The 19,396-nt window shown below is 45.5% G+C and overlaps 2 protein-coding genes and 1 long non-coding RNA gene across 3 annotated transcripts; all 3 read right to left on the bottom strand.

The window, feature by feature from the left end:
* Positions 1-394: 394 nt before the first annotated feature.
* LOC127329654 (agamous-like MADS-box protein AGL62) lies at positions 395-6,431 on the bottom strand. Its single transcript, XM_051356137.1, has 3 exons — positions 6,309-6,431; positions 2,459-2,985; positions 395-479 (listed from the first exon to the last, which is right to left on the bottom strand). Exons 1-3 carry the CDS (start codon positions 6,429-6,431, stop codon positions 395-397), a joined length of 735 nt encoding a protein of 244 aa, XP_051212097.1.
* A 4,027-nt stretch (positions 6,432-10,458) lies between these two features.
* On the bottom strand, positions 10,459-11,075 carry LOC127330842 (uncharacterized). The gene is made up of 2 exons (XR_007869446.1): positions 10,808-11,075; positions 10,459-10,695 (listed from the first exon to the last, which is right to left on the bottom strand). It is a non-coding gene; the product is annotated as an uncharacterized lncRNA (long non-coding RNA).
* Positions 11,076-16,063: 4,988 nt separating this feature from the next.
* Positions 16,064-17,257, bottom strand: LOC127336967 (protein MIZU-KUSSEI 1). Its single transcript, XM_051363832.2, has one exon. The coding sequence runs from the start codon at positions 17,120-17,122 to the stop codon at positions 16,169-16,171; it is 954 nt and encodes a 317-aa protein (XP_051219792.1). The 5' UTR covers positions 17,123-17,257; the 3' UTR covers positions 16,064-16,168.
* Between the last annotated feature and the right edge of the window lie 2,139 nt (positions 17,258-19,396).

Raw genomic sequence — 19,396 nt, 5'->3', positions numbered from 1 at the left:
CCGGCCTTGGCATCCACACAGAGGTCGTATGCGAGGTGGTCGCTCGCTAGCGTCTGTTCGATCTAATCTTGTATACAAATACGTACAATTAATGTACACAGATGAAAGCAAAGGCTGGCACGTGGCCGTGACGCGCTCGGCACGGCGTCGACGACGCACTTGAAGCGATGCAAATTACAAAGCGAGGCATATATAGGAGGAGCCGACACACGGTCTCGTGTATCTCATCACGCTCGGCAGGCTTGTCGCACGCCCTCCTCACGTATCATTTTGTCAAACAGCTTTCATACATTGACATTTCTGGACAATACATTTACAATCTGCCGCCCCTTTGCTATTCGACCGTGTGGTCACTCTAAGAACCAGCTTGGACACTTAGTCGTATGAACGTTTGTTATGGAACGCAGCAGCGCACTAGGAACGTCAGCGACGTGTCATAGAGCGAGCTCTGAATATTGTCCGGCACGTACAGAACAGCACTGACCAAGATGAAAACCTCAAATCAAAACCCCTTTACCATGATAAGATGCACGACTCTGCCTTTCCACTAAATTAGAAAGAGAACAAAACCTCAAAACGAACTCCGTTGTTTCAGGGGCTGTGCTCCGGTGTCCCCACCTTGGTGAACGACGTTCAGGTGGTAAACGTGTGTTTGGTTCGTGACCAGAAAATATGTATGATCCCATCCCAAAAGTCGAATATTTCTGAGAAAGGCTGGACCATATGATCCGTGAATTTCATGACTAATCTCACTAGCCGCCTGAGAATCCATGGCCATCGACGCGACTCTGACACCTGCCACCGTCGTATGTGTGGCTCCCCAGCTCAGCGGCGGCCACCATGTCACGACGAGCGGTGGGCTTGCTTTTTCACGTGGCTCCCCAGCTCGACATCGGCGGCCTCTAGGGCGCGGTAAGCGACGGCCTTGATTTTCAACGTGGCTCCCTAGCTCGGCGGCGGCGGCCTCCATGGCGTGGCGAGCAACGAGCTTGCTACGTCTGCGCCACACCCAGTCGACAGAAACGGCCTCGCTAAATATGTGCGGGTAGTGACCTTGCTAGGCACGGGTAGGCGGCCGCCCGCTAGGTCCGGCCTCCATCACTACAAAGGGAAAAGGACTCGTTAATTACATATTAACCGGTGTGTTAATGGCATATTTATCTTGTTCTATTAATAATTAATTAAACATATTTTATCCCATCCCATCCTGTACATGTTTGCCCATGAACCAAACACACATGTTAAGTCAACCCACGAAGGGGTATCAGCAGATCCTAGCCGTCTAAATAGAACAAAGTTTAGAGGGGGGGACACCGGAGCAATAGCCTTGTTTCAGATGAATATGAAATTGGGTTGATATTCATTTGGTAGTCATGTCTAATATATAGAAATTTATACTTGTCTCACGAATGTATGATATGAGTTTGGACTCATTATAGATTGCACTTAATTTACACTGATACGTCATCTTTTTAATAGAAGATTTATGCTATAGGTGTTGCATTATTGTGAAATCCATATTCCTCTTGTTTCAACATTAGAGTATACAAAGTGACAGGCTTTATGCTCCACAAAATATGTTAACTATCCAATCATAATGAAAAATAACAAGTGATACAAAAAACGTATGGTCATATAGAACCGAAGTTTAGAAACAGTTGGCAATGTTACATAACCGTAATTGAAATATTTTATTCATTGAATATATCAAAGTAACTAGTACAATTGAAAAAATGATACTTGATGTAAATTTAAATAGATATTCCCTTGGTACAACAATTAAATAGATGCAGTAACTAGCATCTAAGGAAGTCGTCCAAACCATGCACCACTATCGACATCTTTCCCGCCCAAAGAAGATCCCGGTGGCGCACCGACCCATCCATCACATTCCATGTTATAGTGACCTTCATAAGTGCCATTGTATCCCATGTAAGCATCCATCCCCAGGAGATCATTGCGGTGGGCTTGGTTAGAAGTAGCATCAGCCGAGTTTTCATAGCCAAATATTCCACCAACAGGAAAGTCATTCCTACCGGAGTAGAGAAATTGTGTGGAGGCCTCCACACTATGCTCCAAGGTTGGGTTACAAATTGCGTAGTTCTGACTCTGCACTAGGCTGTAAAGATTTTTATTGTTCTGAAGGTGTGGCTGAAGTGGTGGAGGTAACACTTGTACATGACCATAAATCCGTTTTGGGGGAGACATCGATTCGAGTGCCAAATGTGGTGGTGCGGATTGCAATGTTTGTGGTACATGTCTAGGGAAATGTGGTTCCCAACTATGTTGTTGTGTTGCTGTTACTGGGATTGAAGGAAACACTTGACATGGAAGATGGTGAGATGATGAATGAATTGTCTTCGAGCAATTCCCTGATGGGCCAGATGGCGGCATCAAGTTTTGTGGCATGTTTGGATCATTGATGTTTGGTTCATGACCATGATATAGTGGATGCAACCGATCTGTAATGTCCGCTTTGATCCGCATGAGCTCATTAAATAGGCTTTTCAGATCTCCAAGACTGAGATCTTCTTCCTTGGAAAATATATAGTTTGCTATCATACCTGGGTTCTCATCTTTGATTTCCTTGATATTTTGGAGGGAGAGTTTTTCTCTCTTCTCCTCCCTCGCATTATTTGTCTCCAGCCGATCCACCTCCCTCTGCAGTGATGCAATCCTAGCATTCGTCACCTCATCGATGAATGGCTCGATAGGTGGACCTTCTGATAGGAAGGCATCAATAATTGGATCCGCTGATGGCGTCCCAAATGAGTACATCTTTCCGTTGTCCTTTTCTAGGATGACAACAACCCTTGCGCCGGTTAGGGCATAGAGGTCACTGGCACGTTTGTACAGACCACTACGCCTCTTGGAGAAGGTGGTCTGGCGCTCTTGGTTATTCTCGATGTAAACTAGACCCAACCGTGTTTCCCGCCTAGGCATACTCAAATGATTAACTAGGGAGCTTATTACAACGAATAGAAGCTACAATGACCTACCAAAATTAAGCTAGAAATTAACCCGTGGTATTGACTAACCATGGGTGCTGGGATACAGGAGAAGAGAAATTCCCTTTATATAGTAAGAAAAGGGTTTCAAATGGAATATCACCCCCAATGAGCCTAAAGCTCGTGTATTTATTATACAAGGTATTAATTACTACCAAAATTTAGTGAAAAATAATTTCTTTATTGCACGGGAAGGATAGGTCCACCTGCCATATACATTGATTTATTAATGTCAGATCCTTATCCAATGCCTATTAAGTATTATTATTGCCTTGTTATAAATGCTAGCTTGAGTCGATCCTTATCCATGCATATTAAGTAAGATCCAAAATTAAACCCATTTGTATTTGCGTAGACGCAAAAGCTTTCAGTCTTTAATAGGCACTAAATATACACTTAAAAAACTTCCCGACTTATGGATACCATTAATTTATTATATGTTTCATATGTAATTATATTTAAAACCTTTTTTAAATAAACAATTTTTTATATGAATTACCAATGGTTATCCATTTTTTGTTTACTAGTTGCAACAATATTATTTTGTAATTGACTAGGTAAGTGCAAGTGCTTAGCAACAGAGAAACAAAATAAACCAAATGAAGAAAGAAAGAAAGAAAGAAATGAACTAGACACGTGTGGGTTGTGGCAATCGCAAAACAATCCATCGTCGCGTTAGATAGTATGCTTGCTTTCATGAGGAAAGATCGCTACATTTATGTGGGACAACCGGAGTTCTCGGCGTGTTTTTTGTTGTTGAGATGTATGTGTACACGATGGAGTCATCGAATAGTTAACTAGGACTTTTTAGATCCAATAACGTCTGCGCGACTTCACCGATGTTGTCAGGCTGGTGCTGATGTCTGTTCAGCCACGCGCATCTAATGCCCGGAGCGTGTGGTCATTGGAGGTTTTGGAGAATCGATGAGCCTAATCCATCTTTGTAATCGAATGAAGGGTTGCTGGACATATGCCGTACGAAGGGTTGGACGAAATGAGACAGGATAGGAAACCTTTAGCACATTTAAAGTAGGAGAGATTTTATAGTGATCTTATTTTGATCTTATTATTTACATCCCAAACTATTATATTATTAAAACAACTAACAACTAGTTTAGATTTAGCAAGACAATATATTATTAAAATAAAAAAAACAACAATTAAGAGTTAGGAAGAATCAACTAGAAAATATCAATAATGTAGATTCATTCGCATCCACTAGTCAGTATATGTTAGTACCATGTACATGCAAACCACATTGATTGATTTATGGCAAGACTCCCATGCATGAGTAGAGGACATAGAACCAACCTATGGTGGGAAACCCAGCCAACAAGAGTTTAAACCTCAAGTTTAACAATTTTGTGTCTCATAAAGGACGTAATATTCTTTTAGTGGGACATGACGTTTTTTGTCGATAGCGAGGCGCCTGTGATGACTCGGTGCGGCCCTATCCCTCATCTCCGTGTCGTGACGGCGGTGACCAATGAGATCTCCGGTATGCTGTTGGGAGCCTCTGGACGGTGGGATGGGGGCCTTCCGATCTTCCTAATAAAGGTGGAAGTCCTCGGGTTCTTTTCCCGCCAAGAGGGGGTTCTGCTTGATTCCTTCCCTCATTGATCTAACTAGTGAAAAGTTTCGGATGGCTCCACCGGCAATCTCAATTGGGCACCTGATGCATGTAGATTGCTGGATTGGATGGTATTTTAATCATGTGCACTCATATTTCTGGCCATGTGGCTTCATGAGCGAGTGATGTGAAGCTCATTGTCTATTGCCATCATGGGACATATGGGTCTTCAATTTCCATGGAGAAGATAATAGCGGAGAATGTCATGGCGGCTGAGGTCTAGTAATGGCGGACCGAGTCTTCATGTCAATGAGGACTTTGCTTAGTGTTTCTTGACTTGCAGTAGCAGCATCGGGAACTAGGGTCGACATCACTGGACGAGTACAAAGTCATATCTTTCAGGATGAAAATTCAATGTCTGGTATTAATTGGTTGTGAATGGAAATGGCCTTGTTAAAGTCATTTTGTGAGAGCGCGAACTTTCTCCAAGGTGAAAGCCTAAGATAAACTATGATCAGGCGGCGACGACGCTTGTGTAATGTTTCTTTTTTGGAGGCATCACTTTTGGAGAATTAGACTCTAGGTGTTGTTGTGGTAGTGGTTTGTGTTGCATCTACTTTTGTTTTTTCTCCTTTTTGTAGTAGGCATGTGTGCGTCTAGCTGTAATGTCTTTAGGACTGTTTGTTGTTGTACAGACTAGGTGTAAGTGACATCTTCACGATATTAATATATATTTTATTTGTCGGAAAAAAACTTGTATAGTTGTAGCAAATTTGTGCCCCTCGATGTTCTGTTTACAAGTAAAGTCCCTGGATATACTTGTATCCTCTAGTTACAAGTACACTCAACATGGTATACTTGTAGAAAATTTGTGGCTCTCATGTTCTATTGTATACTTCATTTTCCTGGAAAATGCGAGTAGTGTTTCTGTGCAATTTTGAAACTTACTAGGCCCAGTGTTAGTAGAGTGGATTTTGTACTTATTATTGTGTGTGGATTATAGTTCTTATTATTGGGCAGTGCCGATGCACTTTTTCGTCAAGGGATTGTTGTTTGTGCTATCCATTGTGATCATGGTCATTTCCAATGACCCAGTACTGCAAGTGCAGCGCTGCTATGACTGTGTGCTTTTCATTGATTATTAGATCAGCATTGGTGCTATATGGAAAGGTGAATATATTGAACTGTTAATTTCATCTTCTGTTAATATTGATAAGAATAAATTCTTTCTGTCCAGATCTTTTCTCTGTTTTTCATTAGTAGGTTCATTAGAAGGTTTGGTCTTTCAGTTCACGCTTGAAATGTAAGCTTTAGTTGTACACGATTTCCCTCCCAAGAAACAAAAGGATATTGCAAGGGAGCAGCACATATATTATAGTACACTCGTAAAGTTTACAAGAACATCGAGAATTGCCAGGTTAAATGGCAAGGCGTCCATGTAAGGAATAGCTGGAACACTCTTCATCGCTTGAAAACAAGGGAAAGCCACACACGCACGCACACGCACGAATTAGATGCAAGGCGAAATAAATCTTCAAAGGAATCATCATGCGGCCGGAGTGCTAATTGACTCCCGCCCCTGATCCTCCTGACACGTTGGGACCTCTTGCTCGTATCTCGACGTGCTGCAGAGGCAATGAGCAGCACTGGTGTGACGGTTGTAATAACGAAATGAAAAATGTGGAAACCAGCCAGAGGTTTGAGCAAAACTGAAATGTGCACGCGCGTACCTCCTGCACGGCCGGCGCCGGCTTGGCGGGCTCGGCGTCCTTGACTCCGGCGCGGCCGCAGCCGGCGACGCGGTCGATGAGGCCGAGGAACCTGTCCTTGAGCTGGGCGGCGAAGTTTGCCATTGGATCGAATTGGTGAGATTCTTCTGAAGCTATGCTAATTTGGCAAATGGTGCTCTCTGAACTGCTTGCTATGCTTGCGGATAAGCTTGCTAAGTTGCTATGCTTCTGTTTGCGACTCACAGCGATCGCCGGGCGGCCCATTTATACACGGAGTCGACGGCCACCAAACGTGTCGGCCAGCTTCACCGGACACGACAAGCCCGGCCCACGCGTGTGCTGGGACGATCAGTAATCCAGATCGCTCCCACTTTTTTCCGATCTGCATGCATGAGTACTCACTATTCCCGTTGTCCCACCACCCTTGCGGTCATCGATGGAATCTTAGCCATTCCACATGCGAGACACGATGAATGCATGTATGATGTATCCATGGTGTTTTTTGTTGTTGAGAAAAATCAATGGTATTTGGTGGAACCATGGAGGATTGGAGGGTTGAAGAAGTGTCAATGCTTGGGATATCGAGATCTGACCTCTGAGGAACCCGTTGAGACCGGTTGGCTAAGAGGGAGAATAAGGTTCGGCCAGGCTAGGCTGGGCTCCTCGCTGGGTTTGTACTCTTGTATATATTCTTGTTCTCGTAATTTTTGTTCTTCCAATCCGGAATCGTTAAAAACTAATCCGGAGTATAATAATATTTCTCTTATACCTTAAAATGCAAATGGAGCTGCACTTTATCATTCCAGACTTAGGCTGGTGCCTACGCGGGCTGGAGGAGGGGCGGTACCGCCCGCGTCGGAGCGAGAGGGAGGCGAGAGGCGGGCGAGACGGCAGCGCGGGGCGGTGGATCCACCGCCCGGCGATAGCGCCCGCTACCGCCCGGCTGCCGCCCGCGCTAGGGGCGAGAGGGGGGCGGCAGCGTTGGCAGGACGGGGCGAGAGCGCGGGCGAGAGAGAGGGGGTAACGGCTAGCTGACGTGGCACGATCTGATTCGTCCACGTCAGCTAGCCGTTGGGGTAGCCGTTGCTGGCTCAAAAATTTCGAAAAAAAAGCCAAAAAAACCCCAAAATTTCATCCCCACCCCCTATAAATACCCCCCATATGGTTTCACTCACTCCACACCCATTTCATCTCATTCATCTCCTTCACTCTCTCAAATCTTCTCCACCATGTCTGGTTGGACTCCAGATATGACCTCGTTCACGGATCTCTTGCAGCCCGACGGGTCACCAGTACACCTAGATGATGTCTCTCCGACACATCGTCGCTCCAATGTCGGTTCTTCGCCGCTTCCCCGAGTTTTATACTCCTCCGGCAAACCACCTCTGGGGCCATATGGGCCATACGCTCCACCTCCGGCGCCATATGGTTCATACCCTCCGCCTCCGTATCCATACCCCCCACCACCTCCACATGCTCCACCTACAGGTAGCGGGAGTGGGACTGTACCTCCTTACCCACCACCTTCGTACGGTTCATACGCTCCACCTCCGTATCCATACGCGCCATATGGTCCGTACCCCCCACCACCTCCTGAAGCCAGTGCTCCAAGCTTGGAGTCTGATGCCGCGGAAACAATCGTACCAACGCGTCCAAAGAGGCTTGAGTGGACAACTGCGGATGAGGAAAAACTGGTACTTTACTTACCCATCACATATTTATTTCGGGGTTGGTTCTTGCTTGGATTTTTCACTAACAATATCTATTTCGGGGTAGGTTCATGCTTGGATTTTAACTCCAAGGACTCTGTCGCCGGTAATTGCTAGACCGGCAATAGTTTTTGGGGTCAGATAGCTGCAACCTTCAACTCTACCTCGGATCCTGCTCGTCATCGGACCTCGAAGCAACTGAAGGATCATTGGAACGCCTACAACAAGGAGGTGTCCCTGTTCAATGCATACCATATCCAAGAAGAAGCGTTACGTCAGAGTGGAGCAGACGATGCAATGGTCATGAAGGCGGCAATGGAGAGGTACGCGAATGACAAAAGAGTGACTCAGCCGTTCAGACGGCACCACTGGTGGGAAACTGTTCGCAATGAAGCGAAGTGGAAAGGACAACATGGTCCTGGTAGTGGAACCGATTCCACTGCCAAGAGAAGCCGTCTGGGAGTTTCTGGTGAGTACAGCTCTAGCGAGGCGACGACGGAGGAGGAGCGTCCAACGGGCCGCGATATGGCCAAGGCCGCGACACGTAAGGATAGGAGGAAGGGGAAGGAATCCTCATCAAGCAGTGAGGTAGCAAGTAAATCCTTCACGATGAAGAACATGTGGAATGGTTTAGTGAAGGCTAAGCTACTCAAGCAATGAAACAAAATGAAAGACCGATCAACCGCCGACATGAACGAAGCAGAAAAGCGCAAACATGTGAAGGCCATCCAGATGGTGGAAAAAAGAGCTTGGTCTGGAAGATGATGACGACGAGGAGGAGGAGGAGGAGGAAGAGGATTAGAATTTATTTTTTATTTATTATGTAATTTTTAAAATTTATTATGCAATTTTATTAATTATTATGTAATCGGTAACATTTTGAGTTGAATAAAATAATTTTCTTGCATTATTTTGAAAGTCTAAAAAAATCGAGTGAAATAACTTAATCTGAAAAAGAAATGGTGATGTGGAGGAGAGAGAAGTAAGAGCTGGCACTATAGCCCGTGCACTAACGTCGTGGGGTGAGAGTGGGGTGAGAGTGAGGGTAAAAGCTGACGTAACGAGGCTATAGGCAATGATGCATTGGCACCAGCCTTAGTGGAGGAGTCAACAGGGTGGAAGGGTGGGGGCAGACGCGGACCCCACGCCACTCTACAATTTGCCCCAATCCATATATCAACTAGAGAAAAAATAAATAATAAATAACAGCTCAGCCCAGCCCATGTAAGGTCTGATCCACCCTAGCAAAATGGGTTGGATCCGGCACCACCAGGCTTCCAGCTGAGTCTACCAATACCAACCTCAAGAATCATTCAACGTACAATTTAATCATGGCAGGTCCTTGTTGTACCTTGACATCGCTAGTCCTTCAACATTGGGTCCTCAAGTCAATCAACCAACAAGTGTGCTTTTTTGGTCCTATAAAATGCAATAATTTGTAGGGTAGAAAACCGTACGAATGATGGATTCTCTTTAAATTAAAGTGATTGATCCAGCCTGTATGTTTGCTGATATACGTAGTATCATGCAGTGCTTAATTATGAAAGTTTACTAGCTAGCTAGCTGCTTGTACCACATTCCCAAGCTGAATAATTCTCTGAGATGATGATTCATTGAAATAGCCATGCTTTTGTTCACACACAAGATAGTAGTATGAATGTATAATAGATAATCATCATACATACTTTTCATAGTAAACAATGCCATGTTCATGACACTTCATTAGTTTTTCATTGGTTGTTAATGCATTTACAGTGGTTGTCTAACAAATGGTTAAGTAACGTAAGTGGTGCGCCTTGGAAAAAGTTCCAGTATAGATGAGAGAAATTGTTATATGAGTGGATTTGGGAGCAAGTTGCGTTTCTTTTTGACATGCATGTTTGGACAATCTAAAAATGAAACGTTTTCGTGTCCAATACAAGTGGAAGAGGGATTTGATCTGCTCTTCTCCTCAGCTTCTCTATGACTGTTTGTTTCACCTTCCCTCTATAAAGAGGTTGATCCTCACCCAATGCGTGTGCGCCGCCCCCCATGTCTTCCACATCCCATATTTTTGCGTACAACGATGGACCGGATATATAGCCTGCCTCCAGAATCTCGCCTCTCGTTGATTTATATGGGTGAGGGACGATTAGATATCTAGGAAGCACTTTTCTGCGAGAACTTGAAACATCAAGTCGGAGAACTCCTTCCTGCTAGCCTAGCCACATGACCCATTTTCTTCTTCCGCAAAACGAAGCTATAGATCAGTGTCAACCCAAAGACCTTCCGTTAATTAAGTTGAAGGTGGTAGCCTAGCATCAACTTCCTCACTTTGTCACAGTTTGTTTGTAGCTTTTACCCAGCACAAGCCCACCCACCGGAGCACGAGTAAAAAACATACTAGTGGTGTCACACAAGGGAATGCAGATGCAGCGTGCGCAAGAAATGTTGCACGGATCGATCTCAACGCCATGCGTAAATTGCAGAAGGAGGGTGCGCACCAATGAATCAATTAACGGAAACAAAAAGTAAATAAACAGAAGCTGCTACACATGACCTATTTTTCTTCCTCTATCCTAGCTTGGCGACCGATGGCGCGGCCTCTCCGATCGCCTCCGGTACCGGCCAATGCAGAGCCTACCGCCCCGCCACCCGCTGTCTGGATATCGAACAGTTCTGATCTATATCCTTCAGACCTTCACACAGATTCATGGTGGAATAGATTATAGACCAGATCAGAATCAAATCGTACACAGAAGTTCAGAGAACATGAGTCAAACAGCTGGAACAAATCCGGAAACGACGTACCAGTAGTAGCTAGGCTATGTATCACCGGCCGGACGCCCGGTGAGAGGCCGACCAGAGAACATCTGCCCCCGACATGCCGTAACAAAGCCGTAGATGTCGCTGCCGAGCTTGGATAGAAGAGGTCGAGGAGACCAGGAGGGGAACACCCCTCCCGCCCCGGTCTGCCGACGGTGGCCGCGGGTGATTTTATAGCAGCGATGTCGCGAGCACGTGAACTAGCTTAAGCAGGGAGGTGTATGGGGTGCCGTAGTGGCCAGTGGTCAGTGATCATGCATGGCTACCTGCATCGCCTGCGTAGCTCGTGTCGTTTCACTAGGAGCATGGGCCGCCATGCCCATGCCGTGCTCTGACGAGGAGCTGTGACTGACTGACTCTGAGGGAGATCGTGCATGCATGTGTTCCTTGTTGCATGCAAAGGGCTTGTCGTCTCCTTTGACGCCCAGGAAAAGACCCAAGATTCTCCCATGAGCGCGCGTCGCTAGTTCCATGCAACCGCAAATGCAAATGCAAAAAAATATCCTCTGATTCAGTGCAAAATGTGGCACCTTTTGCATACATGGAACTTGGAGCCTACCGTTTTCTGTTACAAATACAAACCAGTTCATAACAGTTAACAAGGATGCGTCGTCAGTGTTCTCAAAATGAATGGGAATTAGATAGGAAAAAATCTTTAAAAAGGGAAAAAATATACTAACAACCTTTCACTTTAAGCAGGGGAACATAAACCTTTGGAAGGTGGTGAGGGCAACAGTCAAGAGGTTTATGATGATGAACTCGGGTTTATACATTTGGGTGTCATCAAATGAAAAGAAATATCTCAAGAAAGGAGCTCAAAGAAAAATCAATGAAGAAACAGTGTGCAACACCACCGGTTTAGCGCACGCTAAACCATATATAACATCTGGAGGAGGTTGGTAAAACAGATAACGCTATTTTTCAGTGAGAAAAAACCTTAAAAGGGCCAGGAAATCTCACCAACTAGTGTGTCTTGATCTTTTTCCGATAATGGGCGCTTTATTACTTTAACAAGCAATTACACTCGGCCTCTGCATAACTAAGATGCACACAGCCGTTCTAGTGTCTCAAATATCTCAAAGTGAAAACAAAAATAGTGTGCCTTGACCTAGAGTGACTAAGTGAGGAACAAGTCAAAAAGATATCATTGTTAGATCTCTCCTGGCACTATATATAGATGCATGGTTTGGCCTCTTGTTTGAAAGATTTGATCGAGCAGTATCATCTGGATTTTGTTGGATTATAGAGGACAATGAAATGTGTGGTTGATGTTTCTGTTTGGTGGAAGTTTGATCCTGACAATTATTATATGTGGCATTGGTGAGCATCTATGTCTGGTGTCACATATGGAGACGTGTAAATCACAATTGTTGGCAGATTTTATGGTAAACCCCATGTGTATGATTAGAAGATCCTCAAAAGTGCAATTGTAGTCTATCGTGCAGTTCAAGGAGATGACAAAGAGGAATCTTGGCAACCTTGGTTGTTGTTTGCTCTGTTCAATATTTAGAAATAATGATTGGTGTTGGCTTTAGAATTCTATGATTTTTATGATGAGAGGAATAAGAGGGGTGGCTGTGGCAATGTAAGGGTAAAATTTACTAGTTTAATATCCATGATAACTCTAAGCTACCTTGCAGAAACTAGATAGCTAGAGTTCTAATCAATAGGGATTGGGAGATCGTTTTCTTTGACTCAACTAAGAACAATCCTAGGGTAAAAAAATAGTATGTACACTTTTAAAAACGGAGATAACACTATATTGGGCACTACATATAAATACTTGAGCATACTGCTCTAGGATTTGTTCCGAACTTGGGGATGGGAATTTCAAGAGGTGCAATGATGAGACTTGAGGGGACGATGAACGATGATAGATCGTTGATGTGGAGAATGTGGTATTACTGAACCGAAGGGCAAAAATGCAGTTCACAGAATGAGAAAATAGCGGATTTTATATGGAGGGAACGTTCCAATTCTGTGATCCTAGCGTGGCGCTATGATGACACTTCATTTTCCGAAACGATGGACCGCGGAATTTCCACGCCCTATTGGAGTCCAAACCTAGAGAGTCATGACTACCTTTAAGCATGATATATATCATGTCTCTGATCTCTCATTGGTATGTACATAAGATGGAGATCTGCAAAGAATAATCTATGTGTACTCATCTTTCTTCCCAAATCTGGTGATGTTGGTAATTACGTACACCTGCCAAATCGAAGTCAGACCACAAGGAAAAGGATAATTACGATGTTGCCTCTAGAGACCTCGCTCTCGTTCTTTGTGTGTAGAAATTTGAAAATGATGTTTAAATCTACATTTTTCCTTTGAAATCAAAACCAAAGAATTTTTTCATGCGATATTTCCTTCGATAAATTGTCTGGAACCTGATATTGCACAGACGTACGCACGGCAGCGCCCCACGCCTACTCCGTGGTAGCTGTCAGGGTAAAATTTTAATGTCAGCCCTAGCAATTTTGTGTTATGGTAGTAAAACAAATCTCTGGGAAATTAAAACCATAGTGTTCGCTCAATAAAAATTTCAGTTATTTTGAACCAAATGGATGTGTAATGTCACCGTATAAAAAGTTTTTTCTTATTTTATACATATACTTTTCCTATGAATCAAGGCCTATTATAAGTTGATGAAGTGTTGTACTGCTGATCGATGTGCAATCTGCAGATTTGCCACATGGTCAACTTGCCGCAGGCTGCTGCTATGTATACGTGTGTTCGACCATGCATTGCTTGCTCGCATGCTATCCGAGTACCACCATGGCACCATCCACCATGCCATCCCGTTCGATTCTGTTGTCCGGCGCGGCGGGGATATTCTAGTTTATGGAACGGCGCGCGTGATGTAAACAATGCATTGCCACTACCAGTGCTCGCTGCACAAAAGCGCGCTGCACTGTGTGCATGTTTGACTGTGCATGCATGCGTGCAGCAGCGTATGAGGCCTGTCCCGTTCAGCGCCGTATCACACCATGCACAGCCAGCACAGCCCATGCAGCATGCATGCAGCTAGTAGACTAGTCTCTCCTTTTATGTATTCGCTCACCATCAAAATAAATGTCACAGCTTTATCTATATACGGATATGTATAAATATGCCATACTTATTGTGGAACGGAGACCGATCGTATATCTGAAACATGTAGAAGAGTGCAAGTTACATGTCTGAGGCGATCGGTGGGATTTGATATATGTCAGAACGCGATGATTGTCGAGATCTCTGATGCACTATTTCATTAGGTATCAATCTGTTTGAAACTATTTGATTGAATTAAAATACAATAAATCGAAATCAAACTTGAAAAAAAAAATATGGCATGAATCTTAAAACAGAAAATCAACAGCACAAATATAGGCAGAACCTCGAATGCAATGCACATGGGAAAAAAAAGGAAAGGATAAAAGTATTTCTCATATATGTCACGATGTCCGCTAGGTAGTGCTAGAAAAGCTCCAGACTCACGAGCCCCACGAGATCGACTTGTTTCTTTTAGCTAGGTTGACTCGAAAAGAAATGAGCCAAGTACAATTATCTTGTATATAAACTGATTTTTGAACCAACACCTCTCGCTTGATTTAGCTCGAATGATCAAAAAATATAAATATGTATATTTATTTATTAAAATAAATAAGATAACTTACTACCATATATGATTTTCATTGAGTGGATGTAATTTAATTAAGAAAATTGTAGATTAATTAATTCCTCTTGTATGTTGTGGATGTGATTTCTTTAAAAAAAAGATATAGAAAATTTTAGTATTTCTCTTAGACTTTTTTTTTGCAAAAAACATTATAGACAAAGACACTCACAAATACATACATACACTCACACATATGAACACACACATATTCTAGCCCTAATTAAGAGCACTTTCGAGAGATTGAATTTGTGAGGCTGATCCAATGGAGCTTGAGTTTGATGAAGTTACCACATGTGCCTTGCTATCGATGGGAGCGCCACCTTTTTATTAGACACCAAAGCGTCAAACTAGGGTTCGATCCCTGGTGGTTTGGAGGTGCCACTGTCCTCCTAAGCATCCAACTAAATAGTAGTTCTCTTATTTCTCTTAGCTAAACCTAGCTCAACATCAACTCAAAACCGTTACAAATTAAATTCTAACTTTTTACAACTTGACCTGTAGCTCTACTAGTTTTTTTTCCAGTTTTGAAGCCGATCTTGCCTCCCGATTAGATAGAATGAAGTGTCTAATTACACAAGTCTTTGCTTTGCGATAGCAAAGAAGGTATCTAAAACGAAAAACCAACAAGAGAGGCTTAAATCCTAAGAAGTGTTCGCTACGTGTACACGGTCCTGAGTGTGGGAAAATGCCCTCTACAAGATCTCTTCCCAATGTCTGGCATCAAAGTCATGTTGTGTATCACACACTTATTTCTCTCCTTCCATGCATATGCCAAATAAAGTGTAGAGATGAAGGCGTCGCTAGCCTCCCTCCGCTTCCCATTGCGAAGCGCCGATACCATCTCGTCCCACCATGAGTTGACGTCGTGGCCCAACACAGTTGACGGTATGTCGATGGTGCCATTCCACTCAAAAAAATCTAGTGGACCACCCTATGGCCTGATGAATGTGCAGTCCAACAGAAGGTGTTGCACCGTTTCCATTAGCTCTACTAGTTCGAATGATCGCTTGAATTACCCTATGAGTTGAGCTGAGCCTCACTGGCTTATTAGGTCTACTAGTTTGAATGACTAGGTCGTCGCTCGAAATTTTCGATGAGTTGTTCTATATATAGGCAATGAGTGTGGTGCTCGTTTATTTTGCCAGCCGGCCGTTGAGCTCGCCGCCCGCTCCGAGCACGGAAGCTCGATGCCGCCGCAGCCCACCCACCGGATACGCTAGGTTGGGGCAAAAGACACCAACGCCCTACTCCAAACTACCGGCAAACAACCATAAACCTGGAACTAGAACAAGAACCTACTCCGACGCCTCCCCTCCGCCATATCCGGCCGGCAAAGCCGGCAGAGAAGGCTTGGATTCGGCCCGGTTTCTCTTCATCAACGCTCAAACCAGGGGAAGAGGAAGGGGAGGAGGAGAGGATCCAAAAGTCCGGTGGATCAACGAGCTGCATTGACGTTTTGAGTAGATCGAAAAGTCGAAACGCCACGATGTAACTATTGAGCTGTGCGTGTTCCGTGGCAGAGACATGCACGCGCATTTGATCGATCCTTGCTCGAACGTATCGAACTCAAGCAGAGTCGCGAAATGCCAAGCCAAAATTGTGGTAGCGACTAGAGATCGAAGAGATCAACGTCCAGGCGTATAGTACACTGTACTGTCGACCGAGAGAGACAGATCGAGAGCGGCTCACAGCCTGACGAAAAAGACGGCGAGCTCCGGGCAGTCGCCGCCCTGCGGCCCGAGCATGTACAGCGACTCCGAGTCCCCGGACCCAATGACGTGCTCGAAGCACCCCCGCATGTACGCCATCTCCCCGTCCGGTGCGTCCGCGCCTGCCCTCCCGGGTAGCACGCCGCCGCCCATGGACACCGCCCACAGCGTCTCCAGCACCGACACGTCGGCGTCCGTCGGCTCCCTCCGCACCGCGTAGCCCACCCTCTTGCCGTTGCAGAACATGGTCCAGATCGGCTCCTCCAGCAGCCACCCGTCGTCGTCGTGCCCCCCGGTGCTACCGCCGTCTACGCCGGCGCCACTGCCGTGCTCCTCCACGACGTGCTTCTTCTCGCACTCCAGCACGATGCGCGCGCCCGCGGTGGTGCCGATCTCCCGGAGCAGCACGTGCGTCTGCAGCGCGAGCTCCACCACCAGCGCGGGGCGGCACCGCGGGTTCTCCTGCAGCGCCAGCGCCACGCGGCCGTCGCGGTAGCCGAAGAGTGTGCCGGTCATGCGCCGGTGCGATGACGACGTCCCTGCGGCGCCGCCCGTGGGCGAGATTAGGTGCGAAAGGAAAGAGTCGGACGACGAGAGCCGCGCTGGCGACGCCGTCGCCGCCGGTGTACCGGCTACCGGCTGCGGCTGAAGGAGTCGCCCGCACCGCGGCGCCGTCACCACCGGGAGCGATCGGCACATGCTCTGGAACATCCGCACGGGCTTGGACCGCCGTGATGGCCTCTTCCGCTTCGGTGGCTCCTCCAGCGCGTGGCCCCGCGCCGCGGCGGGCGTAGGGGATGGGGACGAGGACGGGGAAGAAGACGGGGACGGAGACGGGGACGCGAGCTGTAGGTAGCAGTCCACGGACGACATGGAAGAAGCTTGCCGCGTCCTGCTGTGGTCGCGGTTTGGCGCCGCGGCGTCGGCCATGGTCTTTGGATCGAGGGAAACGAGAGCTACCGGCGGTGCTGCGGCGGCCGGCGCTGCTCGCTCCCTCTCTCCCACCGCCGCCAATGTGTGTACAACGTCTGGCTCACGGTGTCCATTGGAGGAGGCCTTGGTGAGGTCTTTGATGGCGCCATTTTCCGTTCGAGCTGCCGGATCTGGAGGCTGCCGATTTGGGATGGTCGTTCGCGCGGTTCGTCGCCACTGGCGCGCAACCATTAATTCTGGTTGTGGATTCTACGGCAGAGAAGCCCTCAGGCTATTCTATGCTGGGCTTTCGATCGTGGGAGCTTGGGAGGATCACAAGCCCAAAGTAGGGCCTTTCGCGTATAGCCCATCATTGATATTGGCGTGATCCGCCAGTCCATGTGCGAATCAGTTGGTTTTTTTGATAGTCTCAAAAAAAAAGTTGGTTTTTTTTATGACTAATTTTTTTATAAAGCTAAAACAGGTTATTATTTTTCTAAAAAATGGGAATCAGTTTCCTATAGCTCTTAAAAAGAAAACAGAAGGAGGTAACGCCCCCCAATTTCATTAATCATTCAGCTCAAGTACAGTCGAATGAAGAGAAAGGTAGTAGATAGGACAATGGATATTTCTATGAGCCATATCATTTGCTTTGAGAGCCTCATGTGCTACTCCATTAAGATTTCACTTGACATGGTAAATTGCGGCCTCTAGTGGAGCAGAAGGTGAAAGAAGGAGGAAAGAGTATCCCTTATTTGCCATGGCATCTGGTGGTAATGGACTTAGTTGCTGAATGTGCTGCAAGTGACAGGTTGTGTGTGAGAAATGCCGATTATTGTAACGGAAGTTCTTGCGCAACCATTGCTGCTAGAAGAAGAGCCGCTAAGCGTCTGATCTATCATAGCTTGTTTTATTACATCACATGTGGACTGATCAATTTGAATCTGAAGAATAGACCAACGGCAGTTGCATGTGATGAATGACATGTCGTACCTTCTTCGATTTCCATGTACCATATGAGAAAATCATGTTGCCTCCAATGAGAAGATCCATTTTGATTCTTGCTCCTTGTAGTGGAAGGAGATTTCCCACTGGGCTATCTTGGTGTCTTGTCTTTTCCTTGTTTGTATTGGCTTGGACTTGTATCAACAAGATACAAGAAGGATCTTGTATTTTCATGCTTTGTTGAATTGCTCTTACCACCTTTAACACCTTGTGACGAGACCCTAATTTTCTACAAAATAGTTTTTTTATTCCTTGAGTAAGAGAAGTACAATTGTTAGAATATTTTCCAATGAGGCATGATGGTGATTCATGCTCAGCAACTTTATCAAAAAATGAGTAAGATGAGTACAATTGTTAGGAAAGCATCTCATATTTAATGAGCCAAGGATATGTAAAGCAAGACACATGTGCAAAGTGGCAGGGGAAGAGCAGTTGCATGCCAGTTTTCTCCAGGCCACCGGAGCAAAAACTGGCTATATAAGTTTAGGACTTACTTGCCCTTGCTCCCATGGGAATTTTCTCATCTTAGAAATTGCCATCCAAATGTGTGCACTCCCGAGGTTAATTGCTTATTTCACCATATTTGTTGGATTGTCGCGGATGTATTTGCTTTGGAGCTCTATTTCGATATGTTTACCTCTGTCCATTGCGTTGCTTGCCACCGAAGACGTCGACGATGTTGAGCGTGGCATCGAGGTCAGATCCTTGTCGCCTTCAATTCCCACAGACGACGCCAATTGACAAGGTATCGACTAGTCAATGCCTACAGATTGTAGACTAGGGTTTTCAGGGAAGTAAAGGGCAAGTAGATCTTGAAGGTTCAGCCGGAAAAGTACTCGACTACTATGAAATTAGGGTTGTGTTGACAATGAAATCGATGCTCTCTTTGTCCCTCGACTCCCTCTTATATAGGAGGCGGAGCCGAGGGTTTCGTGATGTACAAGTTACAAAGTTCGGGAGACTCTTTGAGTTCGTCCTGTAATAGTTACAATTCAATATTCCTAATACAACTCTATCTTTCCAAAACTATCTCGCGACTGGGCTTCCGGGCTTCATAAACTTCGGGTCGTGGGCCTTGATGTGTACGGGTGCTTCTATTCTTGTAGACAGTGTTGGGCCTCCAAGAGCAGAGGTTTGTAGAACAGCAGCAAGTTTCCCTTAAGTGGATCACCCAAGGTTTATCGAACTCAGGGAGGAAGAGGTCAAAGATATCCCTCTCATGCAACCCTGCAACCACAAAGCAAGAAGTCTCTTGTGTCCCCAACACACCTAATAGGTGCACTAGTT

This window comes from Lolium perenne, chromosome 2 (genome assembly GCF_019359855.2).
Source record: "Lolium perenne isolate Kyuss_39 chromosome 2, Kyuss_2.0, whole genome shotgun sequence".
In the NCBI taxonomy this organism is placed as follows: Eukaryota; Viridiplantae; Streptophyta; class Magnoliopsida; order Poales; family Poaceae; genus Lolium; species Lolium perenne.
Note: the sequence above shows the minus strand (reverse complement) of the source record. Positions and strands in the feature narration are given on the sequence as shown.

What these genes read in the sequence shown, in the direction of transcription:
- LOC127329654 (XM_051356137.1), bottom strand. Translation starts at nt 6,431, where the DNA reads ATGGCAAACTTCGCCGCCCAGCTCAAGGACAGGTTCCTCGGCCTCATC. An exon ending in CGGCGCCGGCCGTGCAGGAG is followed by an intron (nt 2,986 to 6,308) that starts GTACGCGCGTGC and finishes AGGTCATTGTAG; the next exon opens with CTTCTATTCGTTGTAATAAG. An exon ending in AAAGCGGACATTACAGATCG is followed by an intron (nt 480 to 2,458) that starts GTTGCATCCACT and finishes CATCTTGGTCAG; the next exon opens with TGCTGTTCTGTACGTGCCGG.
- LOC127336967 (XM_051363832.2), bottom strand. Translation starts at nt 17,122, where the DNA reads ATGGCCGACGCCGCGGCGCCAAACCGCGACCACAGCAGGACGCGGCAA.